The 16,640-nt window shown below is 43.6% G+C and overlaps 1 protein-coding gene across 2 annotated transcripts in view; it reads left to right on the forward strand.

Annotated features, from left to right (window-relative positions):
- The window catches only part of LOC126516509 (endoplasmic reticulum transmembrane helix translocase), a 278,190-nt gene that overhangs the window by 191,488 nt on the left and 70,062 nt on the right, over positions 1–16,640 (forward strand). For both annotated transcript variants that reach the window (XM_050166639.3, XM_055063942.2), the window contains exon 17: positions 15,492–15,584. In XM_050166639.3, the coding sequence (XP_050022596.2) occupies positions 15,492–15,584 (93 nt within the window). The remainder of the gene's footprint in view (positions 1–15,491; positions 15,585–16,640) is intronic.

Here is a 16,640-nt window from a genome sequence, read left to right on the forward strand (position 1 = left end):
TTCCAAGGCTGCATGTTTTGCTCTCGTGGACAGCGTTTCTAGCTCGTATTGAACCAGAAGGTTAATGGGTGAATCTGTGCGCTTAAATTCGTTCTGTATAAACCTGACTGCCTTTCTTTGTATTCCTTCTAATTTTGTTATGTTAGTCGTCGAATATGGAAACCAGACTGTGTTAGCATATTCGAGAACTGGTTTTATGAAATTTGTGTATTCTGGGAACCTTGTAGGCCTGGTTGAAAGAGCAAGGTTTCTTTTGAGCAATAGCGATTTTTGAAATGCAGCTGCAGTGACATTAGAAATATGGTTGCCTCATCTGAGATCATTTGTTAATGTAACTCCTAAATATTTCTGCTCACCTTTAGCTAGGGGTATGTCGTTAATCTTCTATGTGAACTTAGACGGTTTGATTTTTCTTGTTACTGTCATGGTTACAGATTTTTAAGGATTCATTGACATCTGCCTATCGGATAAGGTGTTGAGAGACGTATTAAGCATGATGTGATCAGTAGACAGTAAAACCTGGTTAACACGTTGGTGGGAAACATGGATCAGGTACGCGTTTAGCGATGTACTAATTAACCAACAGTGGCAGATAAGTGGCTATAACCGGCCAAAAAACAAAAAGTTAGTTCTCACTCGAACGCACAGTCAGACAAGCTTTATTTGCGAGCAGGCAGCCAAAAATCTGTTACATTCACTTGCTGCCATGGCGGTCTTGCAGCGATGACAGCTTCCTCAAACTCAGCAAGGTCATGAGCCAGTTTCTTCATCAGGCCCCACTTCTCTGTGAACATGGCGGTCAACACACTAGCCACGTCCCAGAAGAAAGGGCCATCACCTACTTCCACGTTATCATCGTGAATGAACTATTGGTGGGGTCTGCTGTCCATAAAAAGTCAGTGCGCCGCAATTTTACTATCTATGGTCTGCGTGCACATCATTTCTGTGATTCCGGGCTTGTATATGCCGAAAAGTAAAGTAAATGCTACGTACTAATTGTTTGGCATGCGGTAAGTGACTATGGCTTAAGCAGTCAGCCAATACATTAAGTTTAGTGGTGACAGGATCGGGGATTCATTGCGACTATATTTAAACCGGACTCACTTATTAAGCGGGTACATATTAATGAGGTGTTACTGTGGTTAGTGATTTACTCATATATAACACAGTTGTCGGCGAACAACTTAATATTGCAGTGAATATCAGCTTTGATGTCATTAATATACAGGGTTTTTTTTTTATAGGCAATAAAGATATCTTATGGAAATTTATGAGCGTAGCGAATGTGGCATTTTTGCGAACGAGTTCCTAAGTGAGGCGGGCATACCTTGCAGTGAATGATATGAGCTTCAGAAGACTAATTTTAAAGAATTCACTAATCTAATCAACCTTTTTATTAGCGCCTGGAGGCAGTTGGGTAAATGGCAGATTTAGAGGCAACGACATTTTTGTATGCACCCATATTTTAAATATCTGGAAAATTGCACGTAATTCAAGATATTCATTATGAAATTCCAAAGTTCACTTGAGGCATGATCGAGACTGAGCGAGTGCCACTGCACGTCGGGTGGCAACGTCCCATCAAGAAGTGTGGAGTTTGAATGATAGCATGCTGCGTCAAATCCTGGCCCGACGCACAGCGGCACGTGCCTCCCAGGCAAAGCGGGCCACGTCGGTAGCTGTCGCGGATGGCCGAGACATCGAGACGTTCGGTCTCCCTCGGGTTTGTTGTCACGGGGCGTCTGATATGATAGCCTTCTCTGCGCTCTTGCAGCTCTAGGTCTCGATATTGCCTGGCTTTACCGCTGAAATTCACTGTTAAATATCTCGAATTAGGTTGCCTTTCAAGATTTAGAAAAAAATGAGGGTGCAATAAGATGTGACTCCCTTAAAATTAATCATTTAAACAACTGCCACTCGGGCACTAATAAAAAGTGTAATGACTTTTTGTTAATTAGTCTTCTGAAGCTCGCATTGTTAGCTGCGAAGTATGTCCGCCTCGCCTAGGAACTCATCTGTAAAAACACCACGTTTGCTGCACTTATAACGTTTTCATTATTGTCTAAAAAAAAAATATGGCAGAGACATCAAAGACTGCTTACATGTGGGAATGTGAGAACAATATAGTCTTTTCTGAAGTGTACTTATTTTATACACTCGTGACGTGGCACCACCTCCTGCCCATTGGCTGCGCCGTTGCATGCCTAATGACGTACGCACTAAGCACACCTTTAGTCAGCCAGAACCGTGGAGCTGTCGTGCCATCGGGGAAGCGTGCTCGTCTCACACCCTGCAGGCCAGGGTTCGATTCCCATTCAGAACGCAATGTGCAGAATTTTGGTTTCAAAGCCGTTAATTTACTTTGTTTACAGGAACCTTCCTGAGAAGTTTGACATCAATCCGAGCATTTTTTTTAACTTGTTTTTAACCTTTGCGCTGTTGGCCATTTTTGGTACTATCGCTCGGTCATGCTGGCATTGGATTCTTGCATAATGGCACATGGTTTTACAATTAAACACCACCATCATACCTTGCTGGTGAAGCAGTGCACTGACACGGCGAATGATACTACAGTTCTATTGCATCATAAGGATCAGCTTACCAGGGAAATAATCAAAGCTTTTCACATTCACAAGAGGGGAGAGGGCTGTATCAGTCAGCCATCTATACGTCTAAGCCATGGTGAGGTTGCCTTTTTGGAAGAACACTAAAGGGAAAAGAAAATTGTGTAATAAAAAAAATGTTTGTTAGGGGTGCATGAAATAGGATAGGATTTCACACCATGATAGACAGGTGCCTATCTTTGACTCCCGAGTATGCATGGGCAAATAAATTTGAAAAATGCCTTTAATCTTGCCTTGATTATCTTTGACACCTGAGGGTACACAGGTATATAGATATGAAGTATATGTCTTGAAATAAAATAGTTGAGTGCAGCGAGTGTCGTGTATTCTTGTGTGTCTTCGCCGTGTCCGTGCGCTGCTTCACCAGCAAGGTATGATGATTAATCACCAACTAGCCCAACTTTCCACATTACTGAATTAAGCACCCTTTGCATTAGGAAAAGTAATGGCCTCGGTGTAGACCCCCTGGGTGATACTGCAATACTGTTGGATGGCATCTGCTCATAGACAACAAACTCAACTATTCGTTACAAAATTTTTTATCTAAGCAGAAACTGGCCCTCTTTCAATAATGTTGTCAACTTTAGCCAGTAATTTACCATGGCATACGCAGTCAAATGCCTTTGTTAGCACAACTAAAATCATGTCAGTTTGGCCACGGTTATTGATTGTGGAGGTGAGGTCGTGAAGTAGGTCTGCTGGCTGTGTTACTGTCGACAAACCACTATGGAAGCCATGTTGGTTCAGGGACAGAAAGTTAATGCGTTCTAGGAAAACCATTATATTCCAAAAGTCTACACACTCTGCTAGTTAGTGAAATGGGTCTATAGATTGAAATTCATGCAGTGTCGCCTGATTTGTGAATGGGTAATATTGTTGCTATTTTCCAGTGATTAGGTAACCAAGATTAAATAAGTGATTATGCCAAAGTATCTACCATACCATTCGGCATACCTTCTGAGAAATTCGTTAGGTATGTTATCAGGGTCGCTAGCTTTTTTAGGCTCAATATTAAGCAATAGATAAAGTATACGAGCTTCTGTAACGTCTAGGTCATCAGTGCTGGCTGATATTTTCATAATAACAGGAATAATATTATTGTCTGTAGTAAATACTGGTCGAAAGAAATAGTTATATACATTAGCCTTAGTTGCGTTTTCCTTGGGAGAAAGGTACCCGCCGTGGGCTGCTTAGTGGCTGTGGTGTTGCGCTGCTAAGCACAAGGTTGGGGGATCGAATCTCGGCAACAGCAGCCGCATTTGGATGGGGGTGAAGTGCGGAAACACTCATGTACTTAGGTTTAGGTGTACGCTAAAGAACCACTGGTGGTCTAAATGATTCCAGAATCCCCCATTAGGACGTGCCTCATAATCAAATCGTGGTTTTGGCAGTACGTAAAACCCCAGAATTTAATTCATTTTGGGGGAAACGTGTGACGCCATCGTCCCACTGGCGCGAAAGTGCCTTCAGTATATGCTAGGATAGTGCATTAGAAAGTTCTGTAAAGTGACATTAAAATAATGTTCTTTGGCACGTTTAGCTGTTTGCTTGAATTTCGCTATTCCATTTGTCAGTTTTGTTGATGTATTCTTCATTATGTTTCATTTTTATCGCCTTGTGCAGTATTTTCATTCAGTATTTTGCTTGGATAACTTTTCACATGATCCAGGGGTATTTTCTGGTGGCCGTTTGGTTTTTGTGGGGATATAGGGAGTGGTGCAGTGAAGGACAATAGATTTAAACTGAAGCCAAAGGGAATCTGTGTCAGCAGAGACATCCGAACTCATTTGCAGAAAAGACTGCAACTCTTAATCAAGGTGCGTTGGTATGTTATTATTGTCAGCATTTTTAAATTCCGATACTAATGTTACTGGAGAAGGAGTGGTGATTATGAAACCAAGTGGTAACATGCACACCGATGTGTCATGATCGGATATACATCAGTTTGTCTGTGATTTACATCTCACTGAAATAAAATGACAGCTGAAAAATATTAGGTCAAGAAGGCTTTGTGTAGGTCTGTGTGTGCACATTGGATGCGAAATGACCTGAGGAAGATTGAAGCTTAGCATCATATCAAAAAGTGAGTCCGAGGCTGAGTCTGGTCGCGCATACTATTCCAATCAATTTCTTTTATTGAAATAGTGTTATGCTCAGATTCTATCAATCCTTCGAAATCTTACAAAAACAGAGGCACACATGGCAATATCGGCAGTTTGAGAGTGCCCGCTTTACCCGCCGTGGTTGCTTAAGGGCTATGGGGTTGGGCTGCTAAGCACAAGGTCACACGATCAAATCCCGGCAACGGAAGCCGCATTTTGATAGGGGTGAAATGCTGAAACACCCATGTACTTAGATTTAGGTGCACGTTAAAGAACCCCTGGTGGTCCAAATTATTCCAGAGTTCCCCACTACGACGTGCCTCATAATCAAATCGTGGTTCTGGCACGTAAAACCTCATAATTTAATAGAGTGCCCACTCGTAAACAAAAGAACAGAAGAGCCATGCATGCAAGCATCTCATGGTAACGCTTTCAGTGATCAAAGACAAAATAGAGTTTGTACTCTGTCTCGCAACAAGTCAACAGCACAGCCAATGCTATAAGCCTCATTACTCTGTTAGTTCTGGGGCCATCATGCAGTGTTTGGCCATTTAGTTCCCAACCGATGCTTGTATGTACTTCAGATTTGTGCCAGAACACTTTAACAGCAAATTCTTAGTGAACATTCTGGGCTGTTTCCGAGATTGTTCTCAATTTCTCAACGTTTAGGATTAACCAAAGAGGCTGGAACATTCTCCAATGCCTCTTGGACCCCGGCAGTACAAAAACCATACAAAGACACAATCTACAGAAGGTTATACACAGCTACGACGGTACAGAAGAAGAGCTCTTTCGAGAGCTCCAAAATATGTACGTTGGAGTGCGGATAGAGAGCGACTCCCCAATTACCTAGGTAATATGAATCCTGATCTTGATACCCCTATTACGGAGGCAGAAGTCAGATATGAACTTACCAGGCTCAACCCGAAATCTGCACCAGGACCTGATGGGATAAGCAACAAAACCCTCAGGAACCTCGACGATGTATCCATGCGAGCTCTCACGGAATACGTGAATAACTGCTGGGAGCAAGGTGGCATTCCAAGTCAATGGAAATCAGCCCAAATCATTTTTATATTGAAGCCTGGAAAGAAACCACAACTGATGAACTTAAGGCCCATATCGCTAACATCCTGCGTCGGTAAACTCATGGAACATGTGGTTCTCACACGCTTCACGAGATACATGGATGATGGAGGACTTTAACCACATACCATGGTTGGATTTTGACCCAAGTTATTGATGCAGGATATTATGCTCAAACTAAAACATCAGATCATAGATGCGGGTGAGAAAACTCTAGACACCAAGGCAATACTAGGTCCTGATCTAGCTAAGGCCTTTGACACCATCACGCACAAGGTAATACTACAATATCTCCAAAAGCTGGATGTAGGACGTAAAACATACGTGTACATCAAAGACTTCTTGACGGATTGTACCGCAAAGACTTCAATTGGAGAATCCAAGTCGGAGACGCTCAAACTAGGTAATAGGGGTACCCCACAGGGTTCAGTCCTATCTCCCTTTCTATTCAATGTGGCAATGATCGTTCTTCCTGCAAAACTCTAAGAGATAAAGGACTCGGACAAAGCCTATACGCGGGCGACATCGCCCTTTGGGTAGCAGGTGGAAGCGATGGGCATGCGGAAGAGATCCTTCCTCATGCCCATCGCAGTGAACAGCAGCAGTGAACACGGTCGAAGACTACATCAGAGACAAGGGACTGAGATGCTCCTCACAAAAATCAGAACTTCTGCTTTATACACCCACATGCCGGTGTCGAAAAAGCATTAGCGAAAGGTCGGGCATTGTGGTCACAGTACAAGGCACCACGATACCGATAGTGGAGAGCCTGAGAATACTGGGACTCCGCATATCCGAAAACGGCCATAACGGAGAAACCATTAGACTACTTGACAATAGTGTTCAACAAACAATCAGACTAATAAAGCGGATATCCAACAGGCACTGTGGCATGAAAGAGCACAAGCTCATCGAATTAATAGAAACATTTGTAATCAGTCGTATTGTATATGTGGTCCCTTACCTCAAGCTCTACGCTGCGGAGAAAGCCAAGATAGAATGCGTTATTAGAAGGGCGTATAAGCAAGCGTTGGGACTTCCGGCAAATACGTAAAACGAGAAATTCTTGGCGCTCGGCGTGCCCAACACACTAGACGAACTTATTGAGGCCCAGAGAGTAGCGCAATATGAAAGGCTTACACAGAGTTTGATGGGAAGACACATCTTAGATGACGTCGTAATAACCTACGAAGCACAGCATGGAGTGCGGAGAAAGGAAAATTAGGGAACGTTTATCAATACCCCCAATCCCCAAAAACATGCACCCAGAGTTTCACCAAGATCGAAGAATCGCAAGAGCCAGAGCTCTCCACAAAAGATTCCATGGTGCCAGGGACGTGGTCTATGTGGACGCGGCGGAGTACGCAAATAGGCAGAGTATGTCGATAGTTGGTACGAATCTAGAGGGTGACTTTAGAGTTAGTGGCACGGTAAAAACAGGGAAGGCGGACATGGTGGAGGAGGCTGCCTTAGCACTGGCAGTAGCCTCCACGGAGGCTAACATCATAGTAAGTGACTCCAAGACAGCCGTCAAGAACTATGCAAAAGGAAGAATCTCACCGGAAGTGCTGAGAATTTTAAACAACTTTCGTGAAGATTGCCACAATCACATTATATGGGCACCCGCACACTCCTTCCTTCCCGGGAACGAAATAGCGCACAACCTGGCTCGAGAACTCACGGGCCAAACAGGTAACATGCAACAAATACTTGGAACGGAGAGGGACCGGATGACCAGCTTTAACGAGATCACCAAACACAATAAATTGGGAAGGGCCCATTTCCCCCCGGCACACTCCTCGCTGAGTAGACGGAAAGCGACGGCATGGCGCCTCGTACAAAAAGATACATATCCGAACCCAGTGGCCTACCACCGCTACTACCTGGACCTTTACACGGATAGATGTAGGTTCTGTAAAGGGAGGACCTACGACATATGGTTTAGGCTTGTCCTCGGACACCCACACAGAATAAAATAAACAAGACCAGAGGGCAGTGGGGGACCGCGTTGCTCAGCTGTGCACCGGAAGACCAACTCAAGGCAATCCAGCAGGCCGAAGATGTCGCCAGGGCCCAAGGGCTCGAGGTCGTCATCTAGGTAGAGAGGCCTAGGTCTCAAATCTGCTGCGCACAAATAAAGTTTATTCCTCCTCCTCCTCGGACTACTTGTTTACCACTTCAAGCAGTTTGTTGTGCCGCGTGCCATAAAACGCTCAGCACCTGACAAAGGTTTACACAAAAGACAGGCATTTCTGCACTGCATTGCAAGCAAAGCTACGGTGCCACTATCAGGCAAGGCTTTACGCACGCCAACAAAGTAGCAGATTGTGGAAGCATTTCTCTTGGCGGCCTCATGAAGTGCACCGAGGAGCACAGCCACGTGCTCGTGTGCTTTCGCTGAAAGTGGATGACTCTGTACATTGCCCCTGAGATGGTGCTGCGGGAGTGCACGGCAAGCTGTGGGCACTTACAGATCATAGAGGCAATAGATTACAAATGTTTGTTTGTACTTTGTATTTTTATAGATGGTGACACAACCTAAAGTTTTTGCACATTTGAAACTCGAAGCATGCAAACAGTACAGGACTACTGCTCAAGATACAGCAGCAGAAATGTTGGCTATTTTCTACAGCAACAGGGAAACACCATTCAGTTGACATTGAGCATGCGGTACTCACTGATTAGAAAATGTAAAAAATAGTAATAAAAGAAAATGCGCGAGAGGGCATATGTACAAAGAGCTAATGCGACTGATGGCTGAAGTGAACTGTAGCAGACGACAGTGCTATGAACACCCCAGCTACCCTAACTCCCCGGGAGTCCATCTTTACAGTACTTGCCACATGGGCCCGCTCTGCATACGCTCCTTCCAGCCATGAACGTGAACTTTAGTATAACCAGCAAATGGATACAGTCGAAACCCATGCTAATGAAATTCTCGTGACGATATACTTTTGGATCTCTCGACAACGAAATGTCGCTAAACTGCAATGCCACCTTAGCAAAATTTGCCGGAATGCTATCCCATATATTACCTATTTGCGCAAGGCTAGCAGACTTCAAAAAGTGCTCAAATGCCGTTGCTTTACACTTCAATTGCATAGTATACCAGCATGTTACATGTGTGTTTGCACCGCCAATATTGTTTACAAAAACAAGCAAGTGCTGGAAGTGATCGTGTGTGCCGGGAACACTTCATGGTCGCCATCTTGTTAGTCGATCGCCCATTACAAACGGCAGGACCACGTGTCTCTATCGACTAACGGTGTTTGTATACGTAGCGCAGTGCATACTCTTGCAGCTCAGTCAGAAAAGCGCAGCAAGAACAAAGAAATCCATGTCCCACCGAACATGGAGGGAACATGGTGCATGAGATGGCAGTTGCAGCATGGGCTGCCACGCATCGGGCCGTGATTAAGTGATGATGCGAGAATATGTGTCTCCTTGCTTCAAGAATGCTGGTTTCTCAACCACCTAACAGGCATTGCATGCGGATTTGGTGTTGCCAGACATACGCAAAGGGGTCATATGCTTGGTGGATTGATTTCGGGGATATGAAATACAATCACTTTCGTGCTCAGCACTGCACGCATCAGCATCTACGGGCGCTGGAGAAACGCAGTTGCTCTGCGTCCAGTGCCAAGTTATGCCAAATATTGCGAAAGTGGTCATTCCTCCGAAAGCCATTGGCCGAGAATACCGCTCCATGGCAATGCCGTTATTGCTGACCGACACATGGGGCGCACTTTGTGCTGTTGGCAATGTGGTTCTATTGCCAAAGTAGGCTGATAGAATTTTTCCAGTAAAGTTTCATTTCATGACACATTCATGTCTGATTTCGCAACAGCGAAATTCCCTCAAAAGTGAATTTTTCCCCTTTTCCCACCAATTTTATTATTGCGGGGTTCAACTGTGTTATAATAAAATGAATTCACAGTAACGGCATGTCATTATTCATTGGTCTCCAGTCGCTATAGCAGCATCAACCTAACCACCCCTGCCCTCTTCCTTCTTCGCTGCGCACCTGGTCACTCGGCTCCTCTTGGCAGGAACCCTCCTTCTCAGGCCTCACGTTAAAGCATAGGAAAAGAGATCAAGTGCAGAAGTCATGTTGACTACAAAATAAGTGCAAATAATTTAGACAAAGGCACATGGAACAGATTAGGACAAGTGCCACGTACTACCAACTGCTTATTTCTATCAACGCACTACCAATTTAAGTGCCTCCAAGCGCATGCATCGCACCACTTCTTCAAACTACAGTGGGAAAGAACTGTTGCTTGTGTCACATGCAATTCTTTGGGAAATCAAGCTCAGCCTAGTGCAAAACAGTAGACGCCTCGCTTATGCAGATAGTGGAATAGTGCATGATTTTCTTGAGGATTGTTGACTGGATGTGAAGGTATCCTTTCGGCTACCTTGCATTGAATAGAAAGAGAGTAGGTCAAGTTGGCTGTTGGCAAAGCAGTTTCATGATATGCTGCATATTTTCAAGAGCAGAGGACACTCCACGACGCAGGAACAGAGTGTTTTCGCACGACTGCACTTCTGATTGGCTGATACTCGCTGTAGCCTTCACTTTGCTGCCAGTACGTTATGAGCCAGCATATAGTTGTCCAGTACCTGAAAATAGCACACTTGAGAATGCTGAGTATGAAGTGTGCAAGTGCAGGCATGTGCATGCGGCAGTAAACTAGGCCAAGTGGAAATATATCTGCGTGGCTGCTATGCCTGATCACACCTATAGCAACCACGGATTTATTGTGGCTTTGCAAGGAGGTGATCGCAGCTACCAGTGCTCCATGTCCACTTCTAGTCGATCGGTCTGCACCTTTCTAGGCACACTCTTCATGCCGGGTGGTCGCGGGGAGGCACTTATGCTACCAGCTGCTACAGATTCATCTGCTCTGGTTGCGGCAAGCAGTTGTATCATTTGAATACAATGCGAGGCAACATGGTGTAAGCTTTACATTGCAATGTACAGTTGCCATTCAGCTCCTTGGTGACAAAATGAGCCGTGTGTGCGGCGGTCATGAAAAACATGTCTACTCAATGACGGGATGCATAGTGCACTGCTGCCAACCTGAAAGGTAGTGGGAAGGCCCTCAAGCACTTATTGGTACCGATATGTCAAGAATTGCAGCTTTTGCGCTGATTGTGTGAAAAATGGAATCAAGGGTTGCAGATATCTTCAGCAAAGTAAAGGCATGGTGATTGAGCAAATAAGCATTTGTTTATGGCTTTGTTAATATTTTAAAAGCAAGCGCAATATATGCAACATACTATGCAAAAATTATTCATAATGGGCAGTAATTTTGGCTCATGCCATTAGTTTCACAACTTGTTTCAGAACAGCAGCCTTGGCACATGACTCTCTGTAGATGTGTTGGAGGCCGCTTTCTTCACTTTTATGATTCAAAATGCCGTAACGTTTACTCAGTCACTACTCAGTCACATGATCGAAAAAGAAGAAAAGAACATGGTCGGAAGTTTGCCTGGCAAAAAAATGCGGCGGGAATTGTAGGTGCTCAAAATTGTGTGTATCCAATGTTTAGCTAATTTTAAGTAATTTATTTTGCATGAATATTGCCCCCCAAAAAATGCTGTGTCTTTGATATAGAGCATAATTTGCTGTACATGGGTTCATTAAAATCGGCTTTGATGGAATGTTCATACTTTGTATTGAGACATTCTTCTTCATTGGATCACGTCACCTGTGTCTTGAACAAATAATGAATATTCTCAATTTCTTCATGCAATCAGCATGTTCAATTTAAATCAACCGGTACGCAAACCAGCAAGAGGCTAATGTGCTTTATAAACATGTTTGCAAATAATCCAAAGGAAGCCCACACTGATAAGCTAGGATTAGATACTAACACAACTGTTGAATCTCAGAATTTTTAGTCAGTTGCTACTAGCAAGTTGTTATTAAAAAACACACGTCTGAAAGCATGTGTATAATCTCGGGAGTACTGCAAGAAGCAATTATAAGGCCTCTGCTCTTTCTGGTAAAGCAGCCAAGCCAGCTTGTGCAGCACTTCTTCGCCACCTTGTCTTCTTCGCGCTCAAGGCATTGTTGTTGCGTTCATGTGCAAGTGCCGCATAAGAATATGACTGCAATGAAATTTTGCCTCAAGGGTGAAGCACTGCTGCAAGGCTTAGCACTGCACTTCTCGACAGTGTGGGTTGGACTGGATGTGACACGCTATGTGGGTGCAACCCTTAAAAGCTTTAACACGACGCCATGCAGGGCCCGTAAAGATATTGCACGGGAGCCACTATGCTCCCTGTAAAGAGCCACACCTGTAAAATTACATCATTTTCGTGTCTTATCACCGATATTGCTTTGCACGTTTATTATGTAATAAGTCTGAGAAGGTTTCATAACGTTTGTTTGCATGCTGCCACTCTCGATATTCAGGGGAATAATTTAGTCAAGAGCGTAAGACCTGGCATTAGTGATTGAATAGTGCAGCGATATAACCCACATATATGGCGTCGATAAGCATATAGCGTACATATGCCTAACTATATGCAAAGTCTCAAGGTGAAGGCAAAAATTTGCTTGGAGTGTCCATGTAATTGCTATCAAAACAAGCTGGTTTCTGAAATGATTTACAGACTCACATCAACACCCTAGAATGTAACTAACTTACAAGCTGACATACTGCAACTGAGTAAGTGGTGGCACGTTGGCACATGGCGATTAATATAGCCAAAACAAAGCTTATCAAGTTTTCCTCATTGCCTGATACTCCTCTAATGCAGTAAACGCCACTATAGCGAGAATGCAAGCATTCAAATGCCTATATGAACAGTGGATCTAACTTGGAATGCACACATCGAATAACTTAGCAAATAAGGCATTTAAGAAACTAGGACTGCAGAATTGGAAGAATTTGCACCGAATTACATTTTCCCTAGATACTTAATCCCAACATGAGCATAAAGTGAAACCTATCTTTGCTTGAATGCTAAATGGAGTTGCCAGTGTACACTTAACGTTCGACTTTCCGGACGACCGATAATTCAGATGGCTTCGCGGCACTGCCACGTACCCCATAGAGTGAATATATAGGAACGTCTGAAATTTCGGGCGCAAGAACCCTTCGCCATCCGATTTTCCGTACTTTTTGCCGTGACGGAAGGTCCGAAACGGCATTAACCAAAGCCACCACCGCCGCCATTTTGATTACCTCGCCGCCTCGAACTGGCATTCTTGCACGCAGATCCGCTGGCAGCCGCAGCCACTAACGCCGCAACGCAAGGCCTAGCAGCTTTGACGTTCGCTATTAAGCTTCTTGCCGTTCTGTGCCATGTTTTTTCATTATAGAATTTGCCGCTGTCAGCAATGGCACCGACTCCGCCTTCGTGGTCTTTGCGATTGGCTTCAAAGCTCAAAAAGCACGGCGCATTGTGTTCGCCTGTTCTCGAAAGTCAGCTTCGCCTCAATACGGAGAGCGGGTGATTTGAACTGCGCTAGAGGTACGCGGACGCTTCAGAACGCATTTTCTCTTAAAATAAGTCTCTTCTTCGCATGAAACAAGCGTTTCGAGGTTTCTGGGATGGTATTTCAACAGTCCACATTAACTTAATATTTACCTTTAGTGTCCCTTTAAGGGCAGTGAAAGACATGCATTCATTTTTTCGAACTGCCCGATTTTTCGGATGTCTTCGCGGCCCCTAGGCAGTCCAAGTGGATGCTTAAAATGGTCTGTGGGGCGAACGTGCAGCGCAACGAGGACGTGAACGGGAAGGACCTACACATTGAGGAATGAACGGGAAAGGAAGCGTGCTTTGAAGGAGCTTGAGTTCAAAAAACAAAGTGTTCGCTGAAGCCAGGACGCAGGTGTCCCTCTATTCAAACTAAAATAAACTATTTAAAGCAGTGAAACGCAACACTGAGGCATTGTGCGCTGGCTGATAGTATGTCAGGGCACATCGTTCTCTTGGTAACAGCGCAAAGGGACACAGACAAGAGGAAGAAACACGACAACATGGGTGCCTGTGTTGTTGTGTTTCTTCCTTTTCTCCTTGTCCCTTTGTGCTGTTACCAAGAGTATGATGAATCCTAACAAAGTGCCCACCTTGCTATCTTGCTTCAGCATGTGTCAGGACAGTTGAGGTTGACTTACCAGCTGTTGAGAGAGAATCCCACTTGTGACAAAGTTTGTCCTTTGTCCTTTGTCCCTTGCTATTAGTTTGAAATAGCTCATGTTCGAAAATATTGGTTTCTGTATGCCTATCCATTTTATTCGTATTTGAGAATGTTAGACTTGATTTGCATTGGGTTTTACCATTTTTTTCTAAGATATTTTATTCGCTGTACGTTTTACTACCCCCTTCCTTCTGTTTTCTTTTTGAATAAAATACAGTACTCTTTAATATGCGAACTAGATTATTTTTTTTATTTTATTTTTTAACATGCTTACTAGAGAGTGAAAGCATTGGGCGACGTGGTGTCAGCCCGTCTTACATAAAACAAAGTTCTGTGTCACTCAGGGAATATTGCAAAGGCACCCAGGGAAAACGTGGAAAACTCGGGGAATTTTGAGATGTCAACTTGGTAGACACCCTGTATTCAGATAAAGCTGGATACTTGGGTGAAGAGATAAGAAAATAAACAATAGATATTTTTTCCATTGGCTTCCAAAGCTTCTGATGTTCAACATTTTCTTCAAGATTGGATTCTCATAGCTGATTATTGATACAATCTGTGCACAATTAAAAATTTGAAGGAGCCAACTTATGCGCGAATTTAAAATATACCAGGCAAGTAATAAAAACAGCGCTAAACGACAGGACGAGTGAAAGGACACAGACAACAGCACCGTTGTCTGTGTTCCTTCATTCGTCCTGTCGTTTAGCGCTGTTTTTATTGCTCGTAATCATCAACCAACCAGCCCAAATGCGTACTCTTCTGCAGTTTATACCAGGCAAGTTTTAAAGCTGATTTTTTTTATGTCAACAGGAGGTCTCCCTGGCAGTTTTTTCAAAACTCTGGGACTTCCTGCTGTAATACTATTACCATGTAACTCCAACATGACTGTTGCAATAAACTTGGTGTGAGAAAAAAAAAAGGATTCTCATAGTTGGCAGAAGGATGCCTGTTGCACAACTTTGACATTATCTTATAACTTTAATAACTGGCATTATTGTATACAATCTTCTTGTAATGTAGTCTCTATGTGAAAACTGTCAAGGATGTCATTAAAGGTATCCGCTATAATATTTGATTGCAGTGGCAGCACCTTCTCTAGGAGATTTTAGAGCAAAGAAAAATGTCTTGATGGAAATGTGTGCGGACGTCTCAGTTCTGGTCATTAAGCAGTAAATTATTGAGCAGATCAAAAGCGACCCCTACTTTGTTTTATCATCCCACTGCCTTTCCTGATCTGGAAGAGTAATTGATGAGGACCAAGGTACAAGCTAGGAAACAAGATGAATCACTTGTAACTGCTTGCTCGTTTCTGCCTAGTGTCGAAACCTGTTCATCTTTGTTCTGCAATACAAACCAACCAGCTCAACAAGGAGTTCCTGTAGAAAGTGCACAGGTCATGTCTCCTGTGCAAAATATGGTGCAACATTTTTCCCTGTTAGCTCTAGGTACAGCAGCATAGTCGTTGTGTGGCAGGGTATTGAGCCCCTTTTAAAAGGAGGACCCCAACTCTTCCAGGGCTTGGCCTACCTGACAGCAACAGCCAATAACTTCCTGAAGAGGATGCTGCCCCATGTCCGAGTGTTTGCACGTGTCGCCCCAAAACAAAAGGTATGCTCTTTGTCATGATTGCATTTCATGTCTGGATTGCAATGAACTGTTGGGACTTGTGTGCTGTTTTTCTTTTTTTGCCTGTCACATGCTTTGTCTTCTTTTCAATGGGGAGGAACTGCAGAAACACTTGTGTGCCATACTTTTGGAGGATAGTACAGTGGCTGGTATACATTAACCCTTTCAGGGTAAGTGACGTAAATATACGGCACCACGGACAAGTTTAAAATGGTCGATGCCGTATATTTACGGCACCGTCTTTACGTTCAGAAAGCGCAGCAATTTACAAATTTTTTCTTTCCTGGCATGTGCTGCCACTATGTGGGAATACACGTAATTTTTTTCTTGCGCCTCCCTCTCTCGGTTTTCATTGCATGGTTTGTTTTAGAGCTAGTTTGCTCTTGCACATCTATATACTACCGCTCGCGCATTGGCGCGCGCATAGGCAGCTGGCGCTTTGGGTTTTGTTCCGCGTGTGGTTTCGGCTTCTTGCGCTCGCAAAATTGATGGCTATCTCGTCACTAATCGCTCAAAGGGTGGTTGCCTGTTTCTTGCTCGTTTAGTGCTCACAGGGGTGAGCATATGAAGGATGCCGCCATGCGTGCGTTTCGTTTTCTTTTCTTTTTCTCGGGGGGGGGGGACTCGCAATATCCAATTTCCTCTGATTGGTGATAAGATGAAAGATTAGCAGAAGTTTGTCAGATGTTTTGCTTTTTTGATGGGCACACAACCGCATAGTTTTCGTGGGTGCGCCCACCGACGCAGTTCAATTAGGCTATGGACGTAAATATTAGTGTAAGAGCAAGAACATTTTATTTGAGACTTGCAACATATTCTCATGTGCACATTTTCTAAGCCTTGAACTCTAACAATGCATCAAATTTTTAATTCTTATAAGTTTTTTTCCGTTTTTTATTGTTGTTATTCATGAATAAAGAGTACATATATACCAACGCTAAATAATTTTTCTCGCTTTACGGTCACCTTAGAAATATTACGTTAATTTTTTTTCAAAATAGGTCTCTAAGAAGAATTGGCATCCGATATAAAAAAAAA

The sequence above is a fragment of the Dermacentor andersoni genome, chromosome 1 (assembly GCF_023375885.2).
Source record: "Dermacentor andersoni chromosome 1, qqDerAnde1_hic_scaffold, whole genome shotgun sequence".
In the NCBI taxonomy this organism is placed as follows: domain Eukaryota; kingdom Metazoa; phylum Arthropoda; class Arachnida; order Ixodida; family Ixodidae; genus Dermacentor; species Dermacentor andersoni.